This window comes from Agelaius phoeniceus, chromosome 8 (assembly GCF_051311805.1).
Source record: "Agelaius phoeniceus isolate bAgePho1 chromosome 8, bAgePho1.hap1, whole genome shotgun sequence".
In the NCBI taxonomy this organism is placed as follows: Eukaryota; Metazoa; Chordata; class Aves; order Passeriformes; family Icteridae; genus Agelaius; species Agelaius phoeniceus.
In genome coordinates this window covers 7,803,850-7,826,143 of record NC_135272.1, presented here as the reverse complement: position 1 = coordinate 7,826,143, position 22,294 = coordinate 7,803,850, and the positions used below count along the sequence as shown (strand labels likewise).

The following is a 22,294-nucleotide window of genomic DNA, read 5'->3' as shown; positions in this document are numbered from 1 at the left end:
CGGTGCCTTTGGAGCTGGTAAAACCCCACAAGTCGCGTCGCTCAACTACAACCTGTTTATTATGGAGGTTTTTTTCCCAGGCAAGGGAAGTCGGGAGCACTCGTGTCCCGATTTTAGCCTTTGGGGATGGGAGACAGGGCAGGGGGTGTTCTCTCCGCCGCCGGGGCCGGGCACCTGCTGCGCTGGGCTGGAGCCGGGCCGTGCCGAGCCGTACCGAGCCCGGCGTCGCTCGGCGGGCAGCCCCGCCCCGGCTCCCCCCGGGCGGCGGTGGGCGGGGGCCGGGCGGAGCGGGGCGCACGGCGCGGCACATCACAGCACGGCTCGGCACAGCACGGCTCGGCTCGGCTCGGCTCCGCTCTCCCGCCATGGCATCCAAGTGCCCCAAGTGCGACAAGACTGTGTACTTCGGTGAGCGCATCCCCGGGGCCCGGCCCCGCATCCCCTTCCCCGCCCCGAGACGCATCCCCGGGACCTCAGACCGCTCCCCCAGCCCAGAGCCGGCGCTCATCGCTGCCTTCCCCTCCCCCGAGCCCCGGTGCATCCCCCTTTGCCCCACTGGGATGTACCGCCCCGGTGTCCGCTCCGCCGCGCTCCCCGCGGGGCTCACCCGGGACCGGCCCGGCGGCGGCTCTTTCTCCCCCCGGGGCGGCCGCGGCCCCTCCGCTCCGCATCCCGGCCGTGCTGAGGCTGCTGCCCGCCGGCCCTGGGGCAGGAGCACAGAGGGTCTGGGTGATCCTGGCCTTGCTGGGCTGAGGGAGGGAGCAGGCGGTGAGGAGCCCTGGCTGGGCTGTGTGCCCGCACCTGGGGTGCTGAGAGGGGCTGGCTCTTGTCCCCAGGTGCTGCTGCCTTGGGTCAGGGGGACCCAGCCCACCCGACCCGGCCGGTACCGGGATGGGGCTCCCGTGATCCGGAGGATCTCTTGGGGCGGGGAAGTTAGCAGTGGCAGGTGCAAACAAAACCTCCTCGCGGCCGGTTTCTTTGATTCCCTGCGAACCTGGCCCCAGGTGTGCCCTTCACCCCTCCCTGTCTCGCCGCGCAGCCAGCCCCCAGCGGGCTGTTCCCAGCTGGGCGAGCTAACGAAGGGTTTGGGGTTTCTACGGGACTTTTTCAAAGGCAGCTCCTGGGCTCGGAGGTCCATCTCAGCACGCCTGGGCTGGGTTAGGGCAGCAGCGAGTCCCCGCAGGTCTCCGAGGGCCCTGCCTGGGGTTGTGGCCGGTCGGGATCTCTGGGAAGCGGGGCTGGCGTGTGTCCGGTCAGGCAGCGCGGGCTGAGCGCCGCCGCCCGGCTCGCAGCGAGGCTGGGGCAGCGGCGGATCCCATCCCCGGCCTTGGTGCCCCCGAGGAGCTGCCCCAGCCCGGAGCCTCCGGCGGGGACTCTGCCCTGGGTGAGCACCCTCGGGCCTGCACCGTGAGCTCGGGGTGGCCCTGGGGATGGATCCAGGACTCCAGCCCGAGCTGACCGCGGGGTGCAGCTGGCGCTGCCTCCCTACAGCCCTCCCTACCCATCTCCCCCCATGCTCCGGGGTCCAGCCCCTGTTGCCTCAGTGTGTTTGTTTGGTGGAGAAATACCAAATGATGTTTGAGCATTGGAGGCATCGGTGCTTTCATTCTTTTCCGGCCATCTCCAAGTAAACACAGGGAAATAGGAATTTGCTGTCTTCCTCCTTTAAATAAACCTATTTGTGTGTGGGTGGGAAGGGCTTGGCCCCTTGGATGTCTTTCTTTGTATGAATCTTTTCCTTTTTAAGCAAAAAATAGTGCCTCCCCAGCCAGCTGGGCACTGACCCGGGGGCAGAGTTGCTCCTCTGGCTCCAGGGATGAGCCTGCCCTGCGTAGGGGGGTCGGGGCTGGGCTCGGGGACCCGAGGAGGAGGCCAGGCTGTGCCAGGAGGAGAAGCACCAACCCCCAGCAGTGTCCCTGCTCTTTTTCCTCCCATGTCCTGGGGCACTTGTGGGTCTCCTGAGGATGTGGTCTGGGGGGGAACAAGGCTGTACCCCCTGCCCCAGCTGCTCTCCCCAGAGGGTTTCTGTGGGTGCCGTGGTCCCTGTCCCGGGCTCTGCTGCTCCCTGCCCTAGAGGCAGGTGCCTGGCAGCGGGGCAGTGCCAGCCCCCATCCCACACCTTCCTGCAGGGAATGCTGCTCCCGAGGGAGACCTGGGGAGAGGAGGTAGCGCTGAGCTGAAACGGGAGCAAAAAACTTCTCTGTGCTTAGAGCTGAGGAACCTCGGGTTTCCCTTGAGGAACCGCCCAGGCTCTGGAAGAATAAACCTGAGTCCGTTTATTCAATGCATGGAAGCTCCATGCAAATCCTGAGCCGTCTTTCCGGGGTGCGGATCCCGGGCGTGCTCCGCTGGGAAGGCGATGGGAGCTCCGCGTCCGGGCTTTGGTGTCGCTCCTGAATTCCTGGGCCGGCCCGAAGCTTAGCGGGGAGGTGATTCATAAAGCCCCGCTTGTTCGGGAGCCTCCCTGGCCGTGCTGAATGAGCGCTGGCAGCTCGGGCTGCCCGAATGCCTGGGATTGCAGCCCCGGTCATGTGTGAGAGACGCCGCCGGCTCCCGTCCCGGCCCCGCGCAGCCGAGCGGTTCCCAGCGCCCGCACTCCCGGGTACCCATGGAAAACTCATTTCCAGCATGCCTGTTGCTTCATGCTCCCTGGAAAAATCCAATGGGCTCCTCCCTGCGCAGTCAGGAGGATGTGGGCGTTTCCTGAGCTACAGAATGAGCTTTTTTCCTTTAAAAAGCACGGGGAAATATAAAAATAGTTTTTTGGCTTTTTTCCCCTTTTTAATTTTTTTTTTTTTTGAAAGGAGGTCTGTGACATTGTTTCCAGGAACGGCTGGGGCTAACTTTCCTGATTTGGGAGGCTGGCTGGATGCAGTGAATGTTTGAGAGTCAGGAGCAGCCGGGGAGCGGGGCCATTCCCGTCCCGTCCCCGCGGGCAGGTGGCAGCGCTGGGCTCGGGGCTGGCTTCGGGCTCTCACTGCTGCCAGGAAGCTCCGGGGGAACCAGAGTCTCCTGCAGCCAAACAGCCACACATTTCCCCAGCTCCCTTTCGCATTGCTAAGCCTTAAATGAGTTTTGCAGGGTCACCGGGAGCCCTGGCCAAGTCTGTCCGCCTCCCATCCTTTCTTCCCAGAGCAGCAGGGGATTGAGGCAGCAGGGGGTTTCCTGTTTTCCCGTCCCGAGCACGGGGCAGGCACAAGCCCCAGGGATGCTGCGAGCACACGTGCGGCGGCTCCGGCTGCGGGCGGCTCTTGGGGCGCTCGCTGCCCGGGCTGGGGGCTGTGAGGCTGAGGGGAGGCTGATGCTCTGTTGGTTCCGAAAGGGGCATCGCCAAAGCAGGTGGGAGTCACTCAGTAGCCCCCAGGCTTTAAGCTGCTCTCCAGCGCTGGTTTGGCGGTGGGATTCCAGAGGGGCGCTGAGGACACGGACACATCCAGCTGGGAAATGAGGAAGGCTCGAGCCCAGCGTGCTGCCAGGGGCCCGCAGCAGGTGCCGGGGCACCCCGGGGGCACACGGGGTGCAGCCAGGTCCGGGGTGCTCTCCCTGCCGAGCACGGCACCGCCGGGGCCGCCCGGCGAAATTCAAGCTGCAGAAGCCACTCTGCAATTAATGAGTAACCGCTGTGCTTGGCTCCGGGCAGGGAGACGGTGGGGCAGGAGCAGCAGGAGGGCTGGATTCCCATTCCAGCCGTCCCTAACAAAGGAAGCGGCTCTTCAGGCCGTGGGGGCACTGCCCTGCAGCACGGAGCGGGATGGGCTCCTCGGGAACTGCCTCCTCCCGGGCCTGGGAGCGTCAGGGCATCGTGCAGAGTGGTAACTAAGGATGCTCCACTTCCCTGCTCCCCGCGCAGAGCCCTGCCCATGGGAGGGATGCCTCTGTGGGAAGCTGAAGAACAGGCTGATTAGCATTAGTTTTTCCCTCAGGAAAAAAGCACGGGCTACAGAAAATGGTCTGTGGGAGTGTGGAACGGGGTGGTGTGAGGACTGGGTCCCCTTGCTCTTGTGTCCTGGGCTTTGCTGGGGCTCCTGGCAGGGTGGTGCTGGCAGTGCCAGCAGTGGGAGTGGTGCTGCCCCAGGGCTGTGGGTGCTGGGGGCAGCCCTGTGCAACCCAGGGCTGGTCTGGGTTGGTGTCTGGGTTATGGAGTCCTGCAGCCGTGTCCCAGCTTCTAGGCAGACAGAGAGCCCCATGTTCCCATCCTCCCTCCCTCCCTGGCAGGAGCACAGGGATGGGGAGAGGTGAAGTGATGGGACTGGAAAGGAAAGGCAGGGAAAGGTGGAGCAGGAACGCCCAAGCAAAGAGTAATGGAAAATCTGTCACACCAGTGTTGCAATCAAACACAGAGCCTGGAGCATGAGCCATGCTGCCACTCCTGTTGTGGTGGTGCCCATTGCTCCTGCCAAGGGCCCTGGTGCTACCAGGAAGGTGATGGTGGGAGATGGGTCCTGGCATGAGGATGGGGAGAGCTGTCCCACCGTCCTGCTGTGCACTTGCTGGTGGGGAGCTCCAGTGCTGTAGCCCCTGAGCATCCTCAGCCCTGGGCTGAACCCTGCTTGGAACTGTGGGGGCCCAGCAGGGTGGGGAGGTGAGGAGCCATGGGGCAGGAGGGGTGCTTTGACAAGCTTGGCTGCTCCAGCGTGTCCCAGAATCCTGCTCTTGCTGAAACAGGCCAGGAAACTGTCTTATTCTCCCGGCACTGCCTGCCAGAGATGACATCTCAGAGTGCAGAAAGAAGGAACAGTGTGCTCTGAGCCAGCAGCTACCCAGGGAGTGTTTGGTGTGTGCCTGCCTGTGCCCGGCTCTCACTGCCTGCTCTGCCCTGCCTGTGTGCTGGGTGAGGGCAGGGCTGCAGGTGGGCCTCTGATTGTTGTGGTGGTGTCCCTTGGCAGTGTGGGCTGCATCCCCTGCCCTCCCTGGGGTCCTGCCTGCCATGCCTCACATGCAGGGCTGCCATGGAAAGCAGCTGATTCCTTGGGCTCAGCCCTGGCTGAACCCAGTGCCTGGCTGGAAACATTGCTGATCCTCCCCCAGCACAGACACAGCCAGGCTGCCCAACCTCACACACATCCCATTCAGATGCTGCTTGATGAAGCCCTATGGAAAATGGTGGGGGACTTGCTGGAGGCTGCCCTGCAAACCAGAGCAGGAGATTCCTCCTGGCCAGGGAATTGCCTGCAGTAGGTGAGGCTGTGGCAGTGGAGAGGCAGGGAGCAGCAGGGGACGGGAGCAGTGCTGAGCACCAAGGCTGGGGTGGAAATCAAACAACCTTCCCTTGCACCCAAGTGGCTCAGCTACATGGGGGCTCAAGCCCTTGTCTCTCCCCTTGGCTGGAAGTGGGATCCCCCCTGGGATATTCCCTGTTCCCCCTGGCTGTGCTCTGCAGCAAGGCCATACTGAGCTGGCTTTGTTGCACACTTGGAGGGAGCCCAGAGAGCTGGAGGGCTGCCTTGCCTTGCCTTGCTGCAGGGAAGCTAAATATATATGTTTGGCCACAAATCAGGGTGCGGTGTGAGCGTCAGCACCGGCTGTGGATGGGGGAGAGGAGCTGTGCCAGGGCTGGGATGGGCTGGGGCATGGGAGGGCACTGCAGACACTGGGCAGGGCAGCGTGCCTGGGATATGGCCTGGCATGGCAAGGGCAGGAAATCCTCAACCTGTCCTTCCACCTTTTCCATCTCCTGGCCACGTAGTGAGGAACTGGGGAAGGGATGAGGCTGCTGGCTCATGGCTCTCGGCTTTGTTTCCAGCCATTTACCCGGCTCCCTTCCTTGCACTTTTCTTTCTCCATTCCTTTGTGTCTGCAACTGCTCTGAAGTGAATCTACAGTCAGTCTGATAGCATCCCTCTCTGCCAGGGATGCCTGTCTCTGGATCCCTGTGGGGCTTTGGCATCCTTACTGCCAGACTGGGCTTTGTCAGCCCTCCCCCGTGCCCTGCCAGGGCTGTGGTGGATGGATGGGGCACAGCCCAGCCCTTGCAGAGATGCAGCTGCAGTTGTGGTTCCTTTCGCTGAATAAGGCTCCGCCTGGGAGCAGCACTGACGTCAGGCTGTGGAAATACCTGTGCGAGGGCCTGGGGCCGGCTCCATGCGGCCGGCGGCACAGAAACTGGGAGGAGGGATGCTCCCTTCCCACCCTGAGAAGATGCACCCACCTCTGGCCTGTGCCAGCTGCTTTGTCTGGGCACGGCGGGTAATTAAGGGCTGAGCCGCGTTGTCTGTGGGGCGGGGCTGCTGTGGAGCCATGGGATCAGTGTGCCTTGACAGCCCCCTCGGCTGCTTGCCTGCTCCTGCCGTCCCTCGCAGCGTGGGTGCATCCCCTGCACGGAGCAAACCCACGCTACAGCCTGCATGGAGCAAACCCACCCCACAGCCTGCACAGAGCAAACCCACCCCACAGCCTTTGCGTCCTGCAGCCAGACGTGTCCCCGGCTGTGCCTCCACCTCTCCTCGGGCTGTTTCCTCTGGGCACCCCGTGCCCACCCATCCATGGGCATCCCGTGCCTACCCACGCAGGGCTGGCAAAGCCCCCGAGCCACACACATGTGGCAGAGGCCAAATTCCTGCAGTCAAGCATCCTCACCCCTGCCCTTCCAGGGCTGCTGCCCAGCTGGTTTAGAGCTGGCAGCTGCAGGGCTGAGTGTGCAGGGGGGATTCGGGGGCCAGAGCAGGATGTGCTGGGAGAGCAGGGGGATCAGCACGGCCATGGGTGGCAGAGGCTGGCTGCAGTGACACGTGTGCCCCGTGCCATCGTCCCCTGCTCCCTGCTCGGAGCTGGGCACGGCCCGCACTGCCCGCCCGGGCGGCTCTGAGGGGCAGCCCCGGCAGCAGGCGGATGTGGCCAGAGCCTTTTCCTCTGGAGCTGATGCAACAGCGGAGCAGCTGTGGCCGAGTGACAGGAAATCTGGGCGCTGGTCCCTTCCCTCCGCGGTGATTTATGGGATGGTGTGGCCGCAGGCTGCTGCCCTGGAAATGGGCCGGAGCGGCTCCAAGCTGCTTCCTCTGCTCGGTGCAAACAATGCCTTCTGGAAAGCCATCCCGGCTGTGCCGGTCCCGGATGCATCCCCCGGGAATCCTTGTTTGCAGCCAGAGGATGCCCGAGCGGCCCCTGGGCGGCATTTCCATCATTTCCATCTGGAGGCGAGGGCAGCCCCCGTGGTTCCCGGGCTGTCCCTGTGCCCGGGGTGCTCCGGGTGCTCTCCCGTCCCTCCTGCCCGTGCCCCGCTGGGATCCCTCTGGCTCTGCGTGCCTTAGGGAAGCATCGGCAGGGGGGTGCATCTGGCAGGGAGGAGCCAGGATTTCCATCTGCTGAATGTGTTTTTTTTTGTTGTTGTTTTTTCTTGGGGTGAGGGGGGGGGGTCATTGGGGGAGCATTTTGTATCGCGGGAGCAGGAAGGAGCTGGTGGGGGCTGTGGCCAGCTATAATTGCCATGGCCTCTGGAAAACATCCGCCGGGAGCTTCCTCCTTGCTTTGTACCCGTGGCGGCGCTGGGTCGGGGCAGGGGGAGCACAGCCCGGCCTGGCTGTGTGTGCATCCACCGTGACACAGCCCAGCGGCTCCTTGGCCCCGAGCCCCTGGCTCGGCTTTCAGCCCATCACGCTCGGTTTCCTGCCCTGGTCACCCGGGGAGGAACCTTCCTGCTGGAGGGCTGGGAGGATGCAGGGCTCCTGCAGTGCCCCCACGGCAGTGGGGTGCTGGGACCTCCATATTCCCCTGGTTTTGGGGAATCCCTGGGCTGTTCACCCTGCAGCTGGTTCTCTGCTCCCAGATGAGGGCTGCAGAGGAAAAGGAGGGCAGCTCTGGCCCTGGTCCCTTCCTCGTGTGCTGCCTTCTGTGAGGGGCTAGGGAGACACGGGCCCTCCCGAGCCCCTGGGCTTGGAGCCAGCAGGGAATAGCCCTGGAAATGCTGGGCAGGCAGGCCCAGCATTTCCCTGGGGGGAAACCTGGTGGGGCATCCCTTGGCCCTGCTGTCTGCTCCTGCCTGGGTTTGGTTCTACAGCCTGTGTGTCATCAGCAGGAGGTGGATTTGGAGTTTCTTCCAACCGATGTGAGTCCCCAGAGTCCATCTCTTGTGTGCTTGCTTGGGGTGCTCTCAGGAGTCTCCTGTGCACCCTGGTGCAATGGCTGTGGCTCTGCTCTGTCACACTGCCCCTCCCTCCCACCCTGGCTTTGCACTGAGATGGAATTTTTGGGTGATGATGGCATTGTTTCGGCTTATCTTGGCCCTGTGACGTGCCCCGGATGCAGCTGTTTGCCTTGGGAGGAGGGTGGCTCTAGAAGCCAGGACCTGCCCTTTGGGGAGCTCTTGACCCCCGTCTCAACTGGATGCAAACAGGTGACATTTGCTGAGGTCCTGGGGGGAAACCCAACATCGCGGAGGAGGTCTTCTCGTGGAGCGCAGCCAGCTCTGGTTGCACTTTTATTTGCTTGTTAAATATTTTATTTGGCTCTCTTGATTTAGTTTTACGGTGGCTTTAACGGGCTCACACTGTTTTCCAGCTGTCTCTGCACATGTGCAGGGCAGAGGGAGGGCCAGCAGGAATCCGTGGGGGGCACAAGGCAGCCCGTGGCCGCCCAGGAGCTGGGAGGGAGAGGGGATGGTGCAAGGCTGGGGATGCAAGAGGAGCACTGGCAGCCTGTGCTGCCTCCCAGGGTGCTCCTGGACACCTACAGCTCAGGGCCAGATGGAAGGATTGTGTTTGTATTCATACAACCAGTCTCAAAGCGTTTTCCTTGCCTGAATTTGCCCACTGGTGCTTTGTCACTGTTTTCAGTGCTGGCAGCCAGTTGCTCTGCAGGTTTGTGGCCGTGCAAGGATGGCGGCTATGTGCTCATCCACACATCGTGCCTGTTCCCGGGCTGGGGGCAAGGGGCAGGTGTTTTCCAGGCCACATGTCCATCCTGGGTGACAGTGGAGGCCATCTGCCATCCCCTCCTCCTGGGAGCATCTCTGGAGCTGCGCCTGAGGCTCCCAGCCCAGGGAGAGGCTGGCTGTGCGTGGGGGGAGTGTGACTGCAGGGGCGGGGTGGGCATGGAAACGCCAAATATTTGAATGGGAGTGAAGTCATTCCGGGTAGCGTGGCGGGTAAAAATAGCCAGGGGAGCAGGGAAGAAAACGCTACCGTTGCTGGACTGGCGTGTGGGAAAGCGTGGCTGTGGGACGGCGGCTGGGGGGTGTCCTGCTTCCAGCTGGGACAGGGTTAATGTTCTTCTTAAGAGCTGGTGCTGGGACAGGGTTAATGTTCTTCATAGCTGGTGCCATGCTGTGAGGGGTCAGAGACCTGGGGTTGTGCCCACATCCCACAGGGCTGCAGGGGCTCTGGGGGCTGCAGCACCGTGGCTCCTGTTCCCTGCAGCGTGGCTGAGTGCACAGGGTGAGCAGGCCCCCTTGAGCGAGTGCAGCCCCTCTGGGGTGCAGCCCCCCTGGTTCCCAGGCCTGGCTTCCCCCGGGGCCTCGGCGGGTGCTGGGCAGTGGCTCACCCCTCTCTCATGTCCCCTGCAGCTGAGAAGGTGTCTTCCCTGGGCAAGGACTGGCACAAGTTCTGCCTGAAGTGTGAGCGCTGCAACAAGACCCTGACCCCGGGTGGGCACGCCGAGGTAAGAGCTGCCAGGGCAGGCAGGGTGGGAGCCGTGCTGGCACTGGGGGGGCCTGGCGGGACGAAAATCCCAAAGCCAGGGCTGGGGCTGATATCTGATGCCATGTGGAGGCGCTGTCCCTGCGGCATGCAAGCCCAGGAGAGCACACTGAGGCTTCAAACGCTGCTGCTGCAGCTCAGAGTGCTCTTGTGCACAGCCCTGGGCAAGCCACAGAGTGGTGCTGGCACCACGTGTGGTGACACTGCTCTGTCACCCCGGGCTCCCAGGCAGCTGTGGTGGGGCTTGGCATGCCCCAGTAAGCACTTGAAGCTCCATGCGCTGGGCAGACTTGTTTGGGCATCGCACAGCTTTGGAGAGGTTTGTGTGCTGAGAGCCTGCACTGACCTGTGGTTAAAAACACCGAAAACGGGGAATGCCTGGGTTACCATGGCAACGAGAGCTCGGCACTGGTGCTCTCTGTGCCCGGAGCCTGTGCTGGAGCGTGATGCCACTGCCCTGCACTGGGGAGTGTGAGGTGCCATGCTGCTGGCTGCAGCTGCTCGGGCTTAGGAGCCACTGTATTTCTGCTGTGCAGTGTCCCTGTGTGACACCCTGGGTTTGCACAGCACCTGTCATTCCACAGTGTCACCAGCTCCTTAGCTTGGCTCTAGCAGGCAGAACAGCTGGGCACCAGCAGGGACAGCTGTGCGGGTGGCCCCCAGCCCGTGGGGAAGTGGGGCCTGTCCTGCCAGCGAGGTGGATCTGTGCTCCAGACCGGGTTAAGCCCAGAAGATTTGCTGCTTCTCCATATAAGGTTGGATTCTGTTCCCATAGGGGATGGCAGCCAAGCCCCACTGACTCTGCCGATGGCAGATTTGGCCCTTCCCTGCTTTTTCTCCCTCCTTTTGAGGAGGCCAGGGTGGAAAGGTGTCGCGGGGAGACCAGTTAAATGTTTACCCTCCCCTCTGGCATGGCAACACTGCGAGCACACTCATATTTATGCCTTGCTTTGGCACGGCCCCTCTGCTCAGCTGCCACCCTGCCCTGCATGGGCAGCACTCCTTGCCTTGCAGCAGAGGGATGGAGGGCAGGAGCATGGGGCAGGAGCAGGGCTGAGTGGGGCCAAGCAGGAGATGGGGTGGGATTCTGCCCGAGCACAGGCTCCCAGTGGGTTTTCTACCCAGGGCAGTGTGTGTGGCAGCCCTGCTGGCCCCCTGCTCCAGCCACAAACACTCTTTCTTTTCTCTTGGACTGGGTTCCAGCTGGCCCATGAGAAACGGGGAGTTCTGGGGCTTATCGCCTGCCTCCTGCCTTCCTGTGATAATCACCCCAGACGATAGCGGGGTCGATAGCAGCTGGGCTGGGACCAGAGCCCGTGCGGGGCCTCTGATCTTGGGCCAAGATGAGGGAACGGTGAAGCTGAGCTCCCACGGTGCTCTGAGCATGGAGAGTGGCCTGGCTGTGCACAGCATGCTGAGGGGCTGAGGCCATGCTGCGCTGGCTCCAGTGCCACGTGGCTGGGCCAGGGCATGGAGGTGCCCATGGCTAAGCTGCCATGGCCACTGGTGCTCCAGCCCCAGGGCATGACCTGTGCACAGCAGCCCGAGTGCTTGATGCAGGTGGAACCCCTGAGTGTTTGATGCAGGTGAAGCCCCCGAGTGCTCAGGCCAGGTTAGGCTGGTGCTGCACACCCAGAACTGGGTGCATTTTAGGGTGCTGGCATGGCCGTGGTGGTCTCTGAACAGCAGAGGATGAAGGTGCTCCTGAGGGAGCTGTGGTCACTGCTCCTAACGCTGCCCTCTCTCCCCAGCACGATGGGAAGCCCTTCTGCCACAAGCCCTGTTATGCCACACTGTTCGGCCCCAAAGGTACGTCCCTGTGTCCCCCCTGCCTGGGGTGCTGGGCCTGGGGCTGCAGGAGGGGCCAGGTCCCCTCATCCCCACTGGTGGCCCCAGCAACATCCCAGAAGCCAGCCTAGCATGGGCTGAGCATTGAGCCAGCAAATTGCAGTCCCAGGCCAGCTGTCTGCTTGTGCAGAGGGAGAGAAGAGATGCTGGAGGGAAAGAAGGAGGGAGGGAGGGAGGAATCTATTCTGAGAGCTGCCTTTTTTTTTTTTTTAATATTTAAAAAAACAAATTCCCATTTAAACAGAAGGTGGAGTTAGTCTCCCATCCCAGAGGTGGCTGGAGGAAGCCTGGGTCAGGAGAAAGCAGGCTGGGGCTGAAGTGCAGCAGTGGCCCCTGGCTCAGCGGGGCTGGGGGAGGAGGGACAGGGGGCTGGGGGGACAATGGAGACCCCGAGGGCTCCCAGGTCACTGCAGGATCTCTGTGCCCCTCTGCAGGGGTGAACATCGGCGGGGCCGGCTCCTACATCTACGACAAGCCGCAGATCGAGGGGCAGACTGCCCCGGGACCCATCGAGCACCCCGTGAAGGTGGAGGAGAGGAAGGTGAACGCTGCACCTCCCAAGGGACCCAGCAAAGGTGAGGGGCAGGGCAGGACAGGCAGCCTGGCCCTTTGCCATGGGGCAGCCAGCGCAGAGCCACCGTGCCTGGTGACGGTGTGAGTGCAGGGTTTGTGTGTGGGGCCCACCCCACCCTGCTGTGTCCTGGCTGAGATGTCCCCCCACTTCCCAGGCACATGTCCTCTTCTCTTCCAGCCTCCAGTGTCACCACCTTCACCGGGGAGCCCAACATGTGCCCGCGCTGCGGCAAGAGGGTCTACTTTGGTAAGGTGACAAGTGGGCAGTGCGTGCTTGCCTTGGGGTGGCATGGCCCCGCAGGATGGCATGGCCCCACATGGTGACATGGCCCCACAGGGTGGCATGGCCCCACAGGGTGACGTGGCCCCACAGGGTGGGATGGCCCCACAGGGTGGGATGGCCCTGCAGGATGGCATGGCCCCACAGGGTGGGATGGCCCCACAGGGTGGGATGGCCCTGCAGGATGGCATGGCCCCACAGGGTGACATGGCCCCGCAGGAGGGCATGACCCCGCAGGGTGGCATGGCCCCACAGGGTGACGTGGCCCCGCAGGGTGTCATGGCCCCACAGGGTGACATGGCCCCATGGGAATGGGCTCTGTGCAGGAACCCTGGGGCATGCAGAGAGGCTGGGAGTGGGGTTTGGATCTGAGAGGGGTTTGTGGGTACAGAGGGATGTGTCTGAGGGGCCTTCAGGGATGGGTCCTCTTGGATATACTCCTGGTGCAGGGCTTTATCTGTATTGTATCCCCTGCTGTGTCACCTCCCATGTGGTAATAGCTGTGCTCAGCCATCCCCTGTCACCTGTGAGGCACCAGAGGGGTGGGGGGGGATGTGGGAGGCTGGAGATGCTGAGGGCTCTCCTGGGATTTTGTGATATCCCTGTGGGGAATGCTCCCCCTTGGCATATTGCAGGGGGCTGGTGTGACACTCTCTCCTTGTCCCACTCCAGCTGAGAAGGTGACTTCTCTGGGGAAGGACTGGCACCGTCCCTGCCTACGCTGTGAGCGCTGCAGCAAGACGCTGACCCCGGGGGGACATGCCGAGGTAAGGGGGTGCCAGCCTCAGAACCTTGGCCTGCACACCTGGGGATGCCAGCAGGGCATGGCTGAGATGTCCCAGGCCACCCTGATGGCACCCACCGCCTTTGCAGGAGGGCAGGGCTGGGAGGAGCAGCCCCTCAGCCTGGGGAAGTGCTGGGGTTGTTGGGGTGTCTGCAGGGGAAGAGCACAAGAGGTGGGCACGCCCTGGGCACTGGATTTTCCCTGGCCCCCAGCCCAGGTGACAGGTTTTTCTCTCTGCCCCACACAGCACGATGGACAGCCCTACTGCCACAAGCCCTGCTACGGGATCCTCTTCGGGCCAAAGGGTGAGTGAGAGCCTGGGGGCACAAGGGGGGACCCAGACCAGGCACACGTGCCCCTGTCAATGCTCGTGCCACCAGCCAGAGGGGACATCTCCCTGGAGCATGCCTCTTATAGTAACCTCCTTGAGCCAGGTCTAATAAGCTCTTGGAGGCCTATAATACACCCAAGATAGCTCAGCTACCCTTGGAGGCATAAAAATCATCAGGATGGCTGCTGTTGCAGTGTTGGAAACAAAAAGGTTTAATAAAAGGTAAAATAACAAACAGAAAAACCGAGCCAGGTGCTAGACGTTCTTGCTCCTGGTAAAACACTTTACAAAAGCCTTTAGTTCCTTTGTTCATGTCCTTTTCTAGTTAATTTCCCAGGTGGGACTTTTTGGCTTCTGTCCAAATTGTGTCCTTAAGTTTGAGGTGAAGTCCCCCAAGTTCTATTAAGTGTCTTTTCACTTAATCAAGGAGAGAAACTTCTGGGCTTCTTTCCTTTTAAGGGGACAAAAGATAGGTTTGTCACTCCATCAACAAAGAGCACACTCCTACACCTGCCACCTTCCTGCCCTGTCCTCACCCTGCTGTTTCTCGCCCCTTGCAGGTGTCAACACCGGAGCTGTGGGGAGCTACATCTACGACAAAGACCCTGAGGCGAAGAACCAGCCCTAGGCGGCGTCCCCGCCCTGCCGCACGCTCTGTGCCCCTCCTGTACTAACCTGCTGCTCCCAGCCCGAGCAGAGCCTCACCAGGCTGCCCACGGAGCTGTGCCCTCTCTGCTGTCCCTACTCCCGGCAGGACAGCCCTGCCCCTGGTTATTATCATGTCTCTAATATAAGCTTCAGTGTTTTAAGGCTAAGGTAGAAGGTATCTCTGGTGGTTCCCAATGCGCTCTGCCCTCCCCAGCCCTCCCACAGCCCCCGAGTGTGGGAGGCAGCAGGGCAGCTCTGGGGGTGTCCCCGTGGGCAGGGGATGGCGGGTGGCACCCAAAGGGCTGAGGATGGGGGAAGATGGTGGCAGGACTCTCACCACGGGAGGGTGCTCCAGGCTGTCCCTCAGTGCTTGGGGCTGGGGTGAGGGTTCCCAGCCCTCTTCCTCACCAGCTGCTGGAGATGTGTGACACCTGGCAGCACTGCCCTTCTCCTGGTCCTTCCCAGCTCCATGCCCTGGCTCTCACTGTCCCTGGGTCCCACCACTGGCCCACTCCACTGTTGGGTCTGGCAGCTCCCTACATCCCTGTCTTTGAATCCCTGTAGGGGCACCCGGGCAGGTGCCCCAGCCTGCTCTGCGGGCTGCTTTAGGTTGGTGTCCCCAGCCTGATCCCCCCAGAGGCCCAGCCTGTGCCGGGGGCACCTGGCAGCAGTGGCCCGGGGGAGGGAGGGGGCTCCCCTCTCCCCACCTTTGGAGGACAGAGCGCATTGGGCTGCTGGCCTGGGCAGCAGGACCCCCCCTGCTTCCCAGAGCCGGAGGTTTCTCGTTGTTGTTGTTTATTTATAAGCAGTTGTAAATGTGCTCCTTGCTTTGGAGAATGACACGTGCCCCCTCTCACCCGTCCCCTGTGCACGCCCAGCCCTGCTGCTGCCCAGGAGAGCAGGGGGAGCCGGGGCAGCGAGCCCTGGCTGCCAGCACCCCACTCTCTGCAGGCTCCCTGCGCTGCTGCAGGGCTGACTTTTGTTATTTGCTGACAATAAAGGTTTTGAGAGATGTGCTGTGCAGCTCAGCTCCGGGTGGAGGTGGGGGAGGCTGCACACACCACACACAGCATCCCCCGGGTGCCATGACCAGGTGGGACCTTGCTGCCCCATCCCAGCTGGCTCCTCCAGGGGCCGGCCTGAGGAGCTCCAGCGGAGCCCGAGCTCCTCCGAGGAGCTGTTCCTGTGCTATGAGCACAACAGCCTTGTAGGAAGCTGCAGACAGGATGGGGTGCGGCGGGATGGGTCCTTCCCAGTTTTGGGGAGTGGGAAACCAGTGGAGAGAAGTTAAAGAGCAGATGCCATTGCTCCCCCCAGCCCGGGCTCGCTGAACAGGCACAGTGCCTGAGTGGGGCTGTCCTCGGGAAAGCTCGGCCTGGCAGCAGCAGGGCAGGAATGCAGTGTGGGGCATTGCCCAGCCCCTGGAGGCTGCCCTGTCCCCAGCCAGATCGCAGCCCTGCTGCCAGGCCTGCTTTTAGACATCCAGCTGTTCCCCTCGGAGCTGGGGCTGCCAAGCCAAACACGGGCTCTGGGAACTGCTGCTCGGGCCCGTCCCTCCTGTCACGTTCCTGCAAGAACCCCGTGGGGCTCCCTGCTGGCCATGCCCCTGGGGACCCGGCCATGCCCCCGGCCCGTCCGCTGGGGAAAGCAGAGCCGCGGTGCCCGCGATGGCCGGAGCCAGCCCCAGCCGCAGCCCCGGGCCGTGCAGAAGGGGCTGCTTGGCAGCCACGGGCACAGCACAGCTGGGAAATGCAGCGGGCGCAGCTGCGGGACGGGACGGGGCCGGCAGGGAGCAGCGGCTTTTCCCTGCTGGCAGCAATCCCAGGGCACGGAGCCTTTTCCCAGGCACGGAGGGCTCGGCAGCGCAGCTCCCGGCTCGGGAACCAGCTCAGTGTGTTCGTGTTTTGGTGCGGTTTCCATGGAGACCTGACCCCCGGATGCTTTAGGGACAAGGCTGCGGTGTAAATCAGAGCGGTGTCGCTCTCGGCTCCTCCCCTGACCCTCAGCTCGGCCCTCGGAGCCACAATTTGCCAAGTTTGCCCCGTGCAGCAGCAGCGGTGCTGGGCTGGGGGGTGTCCATCGCTCCTCCGGGGCCCAGCAGAGCTGCCAGCAACGCCCTCGGCACCAATCCATCTCCCCTTGCAACTCTTACTTCCCATCATTAATTAACGAGCTTAATAAGCCAGCCTCTCTGCTAGCCTGTGGCCGTGCCCTGCAGCAGGGAGCTTCCCTGATGGCCTGCCAGGCTGATTCTCCTCCCCATGCTGTGCACCAGCCAGGCTCAGCAATGCCAGCAGGATCCCACCATGGACTGGCTTCCCCCTCGATTCCTTTCTCTTTCTTTCTTTCTTTTTTTCTTTTTTTTTTTTTTTTTTTAATCCTTACATTTTCTTTTCCCCATGAGAGTTTTGCTGAAGGAATGCAATGAAATCAAAAATAGACAAAATTCAGCTCTGCTACCCCATGGAGTGCTGGGAAGCCTGCAAATATCACAGCATCCTGCTACGCCACAGGCCACAACCTGGCTGCTCAGGCTCTGGGTGGGCAATGTCCCCCACCCTCAGGTAGGTGGAGGCACTGAGTGCCCCTCATGACACAAAGTGTCCCCAGGTACAGCAGGTGCCCCCAGGGTGGGTGTTAAGAGCAGGAACCTGAAGGCTGTAGGAGGGCTTTGGGGTCCTGTACGGGATTATCTGTGTGTACTATGGGGCTGGGGCTGTCCCTGTGCTCATGGGTCAGTGTGGGGACCGTAGCACAGACACAGCAGAGTGGCATTTTGCTCAAGCAGGGAAGGCAGCTCTGGCCTCCAATCCTTGATGCATTTTTGTATTTATTTTTGGGAGGCCTATGTGAGCTTAAAGTGCTCCTTTACTTGAGGCTTGGAAAACATCCTTCCCCTCAGGGATGTCAAATATTTTTTTTTTTTTCAGCTTGGACTTGCTAGTGGGATAAAAAAGTCGGAGGGCCCTGGTGATTACAGACAAGCTCTCCAGGGTACAGATGAAAATAGAGAACAAAGTGGATGCAGCTTTGCTTGGAAATCCCCCAAGCCCTGTGAATTTGTCCTGGGCCATTTCACTTGCTGGCTCCCAGGTTTCCTGGTCAAACTATTCTGAGGGCAGTGTGGGTGATGGCTGCCAGCCTGGGTGTCCCCAAGCTGCAGGAGGAGCAGGATTGTCACCTACTGGTGTTTCTCAACACGAAGCTGAGGGTGCCTGTGCCACCAGAAACGGGGCTGCACAGCTTGTGCTGTCCTTCATGGCCCAGAAAAGGGATGGAGAGTGCACAAAGGCTGTTCCCAGAGAGGCACAGCACACATGGGAAACCCAGGAAAGGAGCTGGTAGGGGTGGGAATGATGAGGGCAGCCCTGGGTACGTCTGAGCTGGTCCATGCAGGGAAGGGGATGCAGCCATCATGGTGTGGAGGGCTCCTGAAATGCAGGGAGACAGCAGGACAGGATGGCTGGGGGACACCAGGGGCCAGAGCAGCACAGCCGGGCAGGGGAGCCAGACAGATTGAAAGCATTTGCTGGGAAGTCAATAAACAGGAGCCAAAAGGGACGAAGTGCTGGAAGATGTGATTTAAGATGGGATATTGAAAGTGACCCAGTAAGCACAGCTTGTTTCCACACGGCCCAGAGCTGGCTCAGCTGCTCCCTGGAGTCAGCAGAGGGGCTTTTCTGGCCCGGCTGAGCTTTGGCCTGGTCCCAGTGGGACATTAAAGAACTGGGTGTAAATACTGGAGAGGGTGTGGGTGGGCAGGCAGGGATGAAGAAGAAGGAATGGCACAAAACCAACCAGAGGAGAAGGACTTGGGCTGTAAATCCCCCTGGCAGTGCAGTGCCCTGCAGTGTCACACAGGGAGAGATGCTGGTGCAGGCTCTGGCTGTGGCCCTGCTGAGGGTGCTGCTGGCTCCCCCTCACCAGTGTTGCTGCCTGGGGACATCCACGAGGGAGCACCCCAGGATGCAGGCAGAGCTCTGCATCAGCCTTTAGGTTTACAGCAGGGTGAGCAGCTGGGAACCATCCCTGGGAGCTCGAGGGGCTACTGGAGTGCCCAGGGCCAGAGGAAGGGAGTACCTGGGGGTACTGGGGGAGGAATACCTGTGCTGGGATGGAGGAGTGCAGGCTGCTAATGTGAGCAAAGCTGTGACTCCTCCTCCTCCTCTCTCCTGCTCTGCCCTGGCCCTCTGTTGTGCCTGGGGATGTCAGAGCACAGTAATCACATCCTTTTCACCTTCCTGCTCCACTGCCACAGTGTGACCACGCTGAGATGTGTGCTCACAGAGAGAGCAAACACTTTTGCACCCCTTTGCCTCACCTACAGTGAATTTTTAACCAGGAATAAAAGGTGTGGCATCAACAGCCTGGAGCCAGCCCAGGGGAAGTGGTATTGCCAGGGAGGCTGGGGAGGTGATCTCTGGCACAGATCCCCTGAGAGTAGCCCCTGAATGCTGTCCACAGTCCCTGCCAGCCCCAGCACCCATGTGCATCTCCCTGGCAGGCAGAGAAAACCCCTCCTGGACACTGGGCAGCTCTCCAAAGCAGCAGACTTTGCTTCCTTGACAATCCTGGCCCCATTCGATAGCCACAATAAAAACAGCCAGGCCATGCCAGGAAAATGTACCAAATCCTCCCCCATCAGGATTTAGCCAGGAGGTTTCCTTGGGCTGCCACTAATGGAAACTTGCAGAAAAGAGCAGATGGCAGCAGAGACTTTGGCCAGACTGTACTCAGGGAGACTGGAGGAGCCTGGGTGGAATTGGAGGAGATTTTCCACATCTTGGCAGGGTTGGAAGGGTGGACAAGGGCTGCCACACCCTTTTGTCCCAGGGATGGAAGCTGTACCGTGTCTCTGTTGTTCCCCACGTGGGCAGCCCTGCGTGCTCCATCCATGCTGAGGCGGGAGCAGCTCCGTGTTTGTTGTTGCTCGTGCAGTGTAACATTAACCCCGTGGTGATAATTCACACCCTGCCTCTGAGGGTGAGAGCTGACCTGACAACGGGCTGTGGGGGCAGCCAGCTGCCTGAGCTGCCCTGGAAGCGTTTTTACAGCTTCAGCTGGAAGCAGACATGTGATTGCCCGTGCCTGAGGCAGGACGGCTCTGCACTGTGTCCCCAAGGGCACAGAGCACAGATTTTGGCGTGGCAGCGAGCATATTTGACAGGCTCAAGCTGTTTGGGGCTTTACAGCACAGTGGCAGTGTGCTGGTGTGCTGGTGGGTGTGCCACAAACCCGCAGAGTGCCCCTTTCCCAGCCCTTCCCCAAGCCCCCCAAGGCCTTTCCTGCTCACAGTTCCTCCCGGGCAGTGGTTGCCTGTCAGCTCTATGAAGACGTATCCCAGAGGTTTTCCTTTTGGTGTAATTTGCCCTGACAGCCGCCTCGGTGCCGTTGTTTTCCTGTCTGTCTGGTAATGGGATTAGCCGTGTGCAGATCAGAGGGGATGGAGGGGAGTGGGGGCAGAGCCTGCCAGCCCCCGTTGCAGGGCACACCGAGAGCTCCTCTTGATGGCATCACACGCCTGGCAGCTCCCCCAGCTTCTGCCAGGCTTGTTTTAAGCCATCCTATAATTTTCTTGTCAAATTAGAGTTCCACGCTGGGTTGTGCGGTGCATATTTTTCAACAAATAGTCTTGGCTGAGAGGGCCTTTGACATGCACAAGTGTGGGCTGAAACATGGCCAGGGAGGGAGATTTTGCAGGACTCGCACTTGTGAGAGTGCTGGGACAATGCTGGACTAGGCTGCCACTGGCCCTGGGTCACACCCTCACTGATGCATCCTCTCCCCTCTGTGCAAGGGTGCTGGGGGCTGTGGAAGCCCCCACCCCACTCCAGCAAGGTGGGGCAGGAAGGGGAGCCTGGAGCTGCTGCCTGGGCAGATGGGCTGGTCTGCTACATGGAAATAGCTGTCTTTTTCTTGCTGTGTTAGCAAAACAAACCCAAATTGGCTTATGTCACTGCCCTGCCTGCAAAAATGCCAGTGGCTTTTCCAGTTGTTAGTGCAGCAGTCACCAGTGGCCAAGATGCTTGAGAGAGATACTTGGGCAGGCAGCTCTGGCACACCCAGGAGCTCTTGACTTGCAACTCTGTCCAAGGAGCCCAAGAAACTCTTGGGGACTGGAGGGACCTTTCACAAAATAGGGCACAGATGGAGCTGGGGAGCTGGTGCTGGCTCTTGCCAAGGGAAGGGATAGCCCTGGCCATAACAACACCACCCAAACAAACAAATGAGACAGCCCAGGTTTTCCGAGGGCTGTTGCCATGCCATCGGGGAGTGCTGGCGCCTGATGCTTCAGGATAGAGCCTCACCCACAGATTCCTATCAGAGGCCATTGACAGCTGAGGCATGCTTAGTCTAATGGTTAAATTAGCTGGAACAAGGTCTGCAGATAAGATAAAGCTGTGCTTTCCTGAAGAGACTGCTCTCCTTGGCGCTGGCTGGGTTGTTTCCCTGTCAGGCTATGAACCTTGATTTGAAATGATGCTTTGGGTGGGACCTGGGTTTGCTGAAAATACCACCCCTGCCCTTCTCCTGCTGCTCCCTGATGCTGTCTCTGCCCAGCACTGGAGCTGCCCACTGGATGACCTTGTCTGTATGCGTGGGCACGGCACCATGGGCAGCACCCCAATGAAGAGGGATGAGCTGGCTGCTGCTCACTGCCACTCCAAGAATGCTCCCACACAGTCGGTTTTGTGTCCTGGGGGGACCCTGCGTGGCAGAAGGAGCAGTGACCCCAAATGTCATCCTCTGCAGCATTTCAAGCCAGCTCCCTCCAGCACAGTGGGACTGCTCCATCGCAGAGCGCTGACGACTTTTGCACACCGGCATTCCAAGTGTTTATGGACCCGCTCCCTGTAAAATGGGCAAGAGGCTGTATCCCATGGGCTCCCAAGATGCTGCTATGCTCCAGGAGCACCTGTAGCCCTTCCTCCCTCCCTGCTGGGGCCCTCTGCCAGATGGCTTTGCTGTGCTGCCCCAGCCCTGTGCATGCCTGCTGATCAGGGGACAGCAGTGGGCAGGGTGCAGGCACAACTCCCATGGGGTGCAGGATCCAGGGCTGTGCCCCACAGCAGCCTTCCCACTGAGATGGGCTTGCTGGGATTCATGTAGGTTTGCAGGGCACACAGCTCCATGCTTTGGCTCACTCCTGGTGAAGCAGGCTGGGTCCATGGGTTCTGGTAACCCAGCAGGGCCAGCCAGGACAACCAAGAGCCACAAGGGGCCAGCAGGCACACAGCCCCGTGCAGGCAGGCTTGGCAGAGAGTACCATATGGCTCGGTGCTGCCTTCTTTGTGAGAGTGGCCCACGTCCTGTGCCTTCTCTCTTGAGTGAGCGGAACAATCTCCAGAAAGTCCATGGGGACATGGAGAGGAGGGGACAGCCAGGCTCTGCTCCAGCTGCGTCACTCGGTGTGCGGTGCCATGCACAGGCCCCTGCTGCCCCAGCCGGGGTGGGAGCATTCCTGACACAGAAGGAGCTGGGCCAAGTGGTCCATGGGGACTGGCCACAGGGCTGGCCAGCTGGAGGGACTTGCAGGAGGGCAGTTTTCAGCTGCTGGCCTGCACAAAACCTGCCTTAAAAGGGATTGCAGCTGAAGGCATCTGTCTGAGGCAATCAGTGGCCCCAAAGCAGCCTGGCACCATGTACGAGGGGGAGCAGGGCCACCAGAGGGGGGAGAGGACATGTCTTGTCCCCTGTATTTCACCAGGGTGCCAGCTGCACCCCTCGTGCTGTGGGGAAGAGTCCTGGCCTGGGTAACCCAGTGGGTGCTCAGTGAGTGCTGTGTCTGGGTACAGGGATGTGATGTGGCTGAAATACGGGTGCCTGCATGTACTGGTGCCTCAGGGCAGGGAGAATGGGGAGGAGGCAGGGTGGAGGCCCTTGCAGGACACTCTGCCTTCCCTCCCATACTGTAAGACACTGTCTCAGCATCTCAGCATGACTCATGCCTCATGCCTCACTGCTCCCGGTGACATCCTGCTGATGTGGGTGCTGCCCAGCGCTGCCCTTGGGGCAGGATGGTGCCCCCAGCCTGCAGTGGGGCTGCCAACTGTGGGCTCACAGACCGGGACCACTGGCAGCAGCAGGGAGCATCAGCAGGGGGATTGTGCTGGAAGGGAAGCTCCCGGAGCCAGGCTGGCTCCTAAAGCAGTCCCAGCTGAACATGAACTTCGCCTCTGGGCACAGCTTGCCGCCTCTCC

The 22,294-nt window shown here is 61.1% G+C and overlaps 1 protein-coding gene across 1 annotated transcript; it reads left to right on the top strand.

Moving 5' to 3' along the window:
• The first annotated feature begins 243 nt into the window (after window positions 1-243).
• On the top strand, window positions 244-15,105 carry LOC129123716 (cysteine-rich protein 2). Its single transcript, XM_054638303.2, has 8 exons — window positions 244-408; window positions 9,497-9,591; window positions 11,381-11,438; window positions 11,912-12,052; window positions 12,229-12,297; window positions 13,003-13,097; window positions 13,362-13,419; window positions 14,006-15,105. The coding sequence occupies exons 1-8, from the start codon at window positions 366-368 to the stop codon at window positions 14,071-14,073; spliced, it is 627 nt and encodes a 208-aa protein (XP_054494278.1). The 5' UTR covers window positions 244-365; the 3' UTR covers window positions 14,074-15,105.
• The last annotated feature ends 7,189 nt before the right edge of the window (window positions 15,106-22,294 follow it).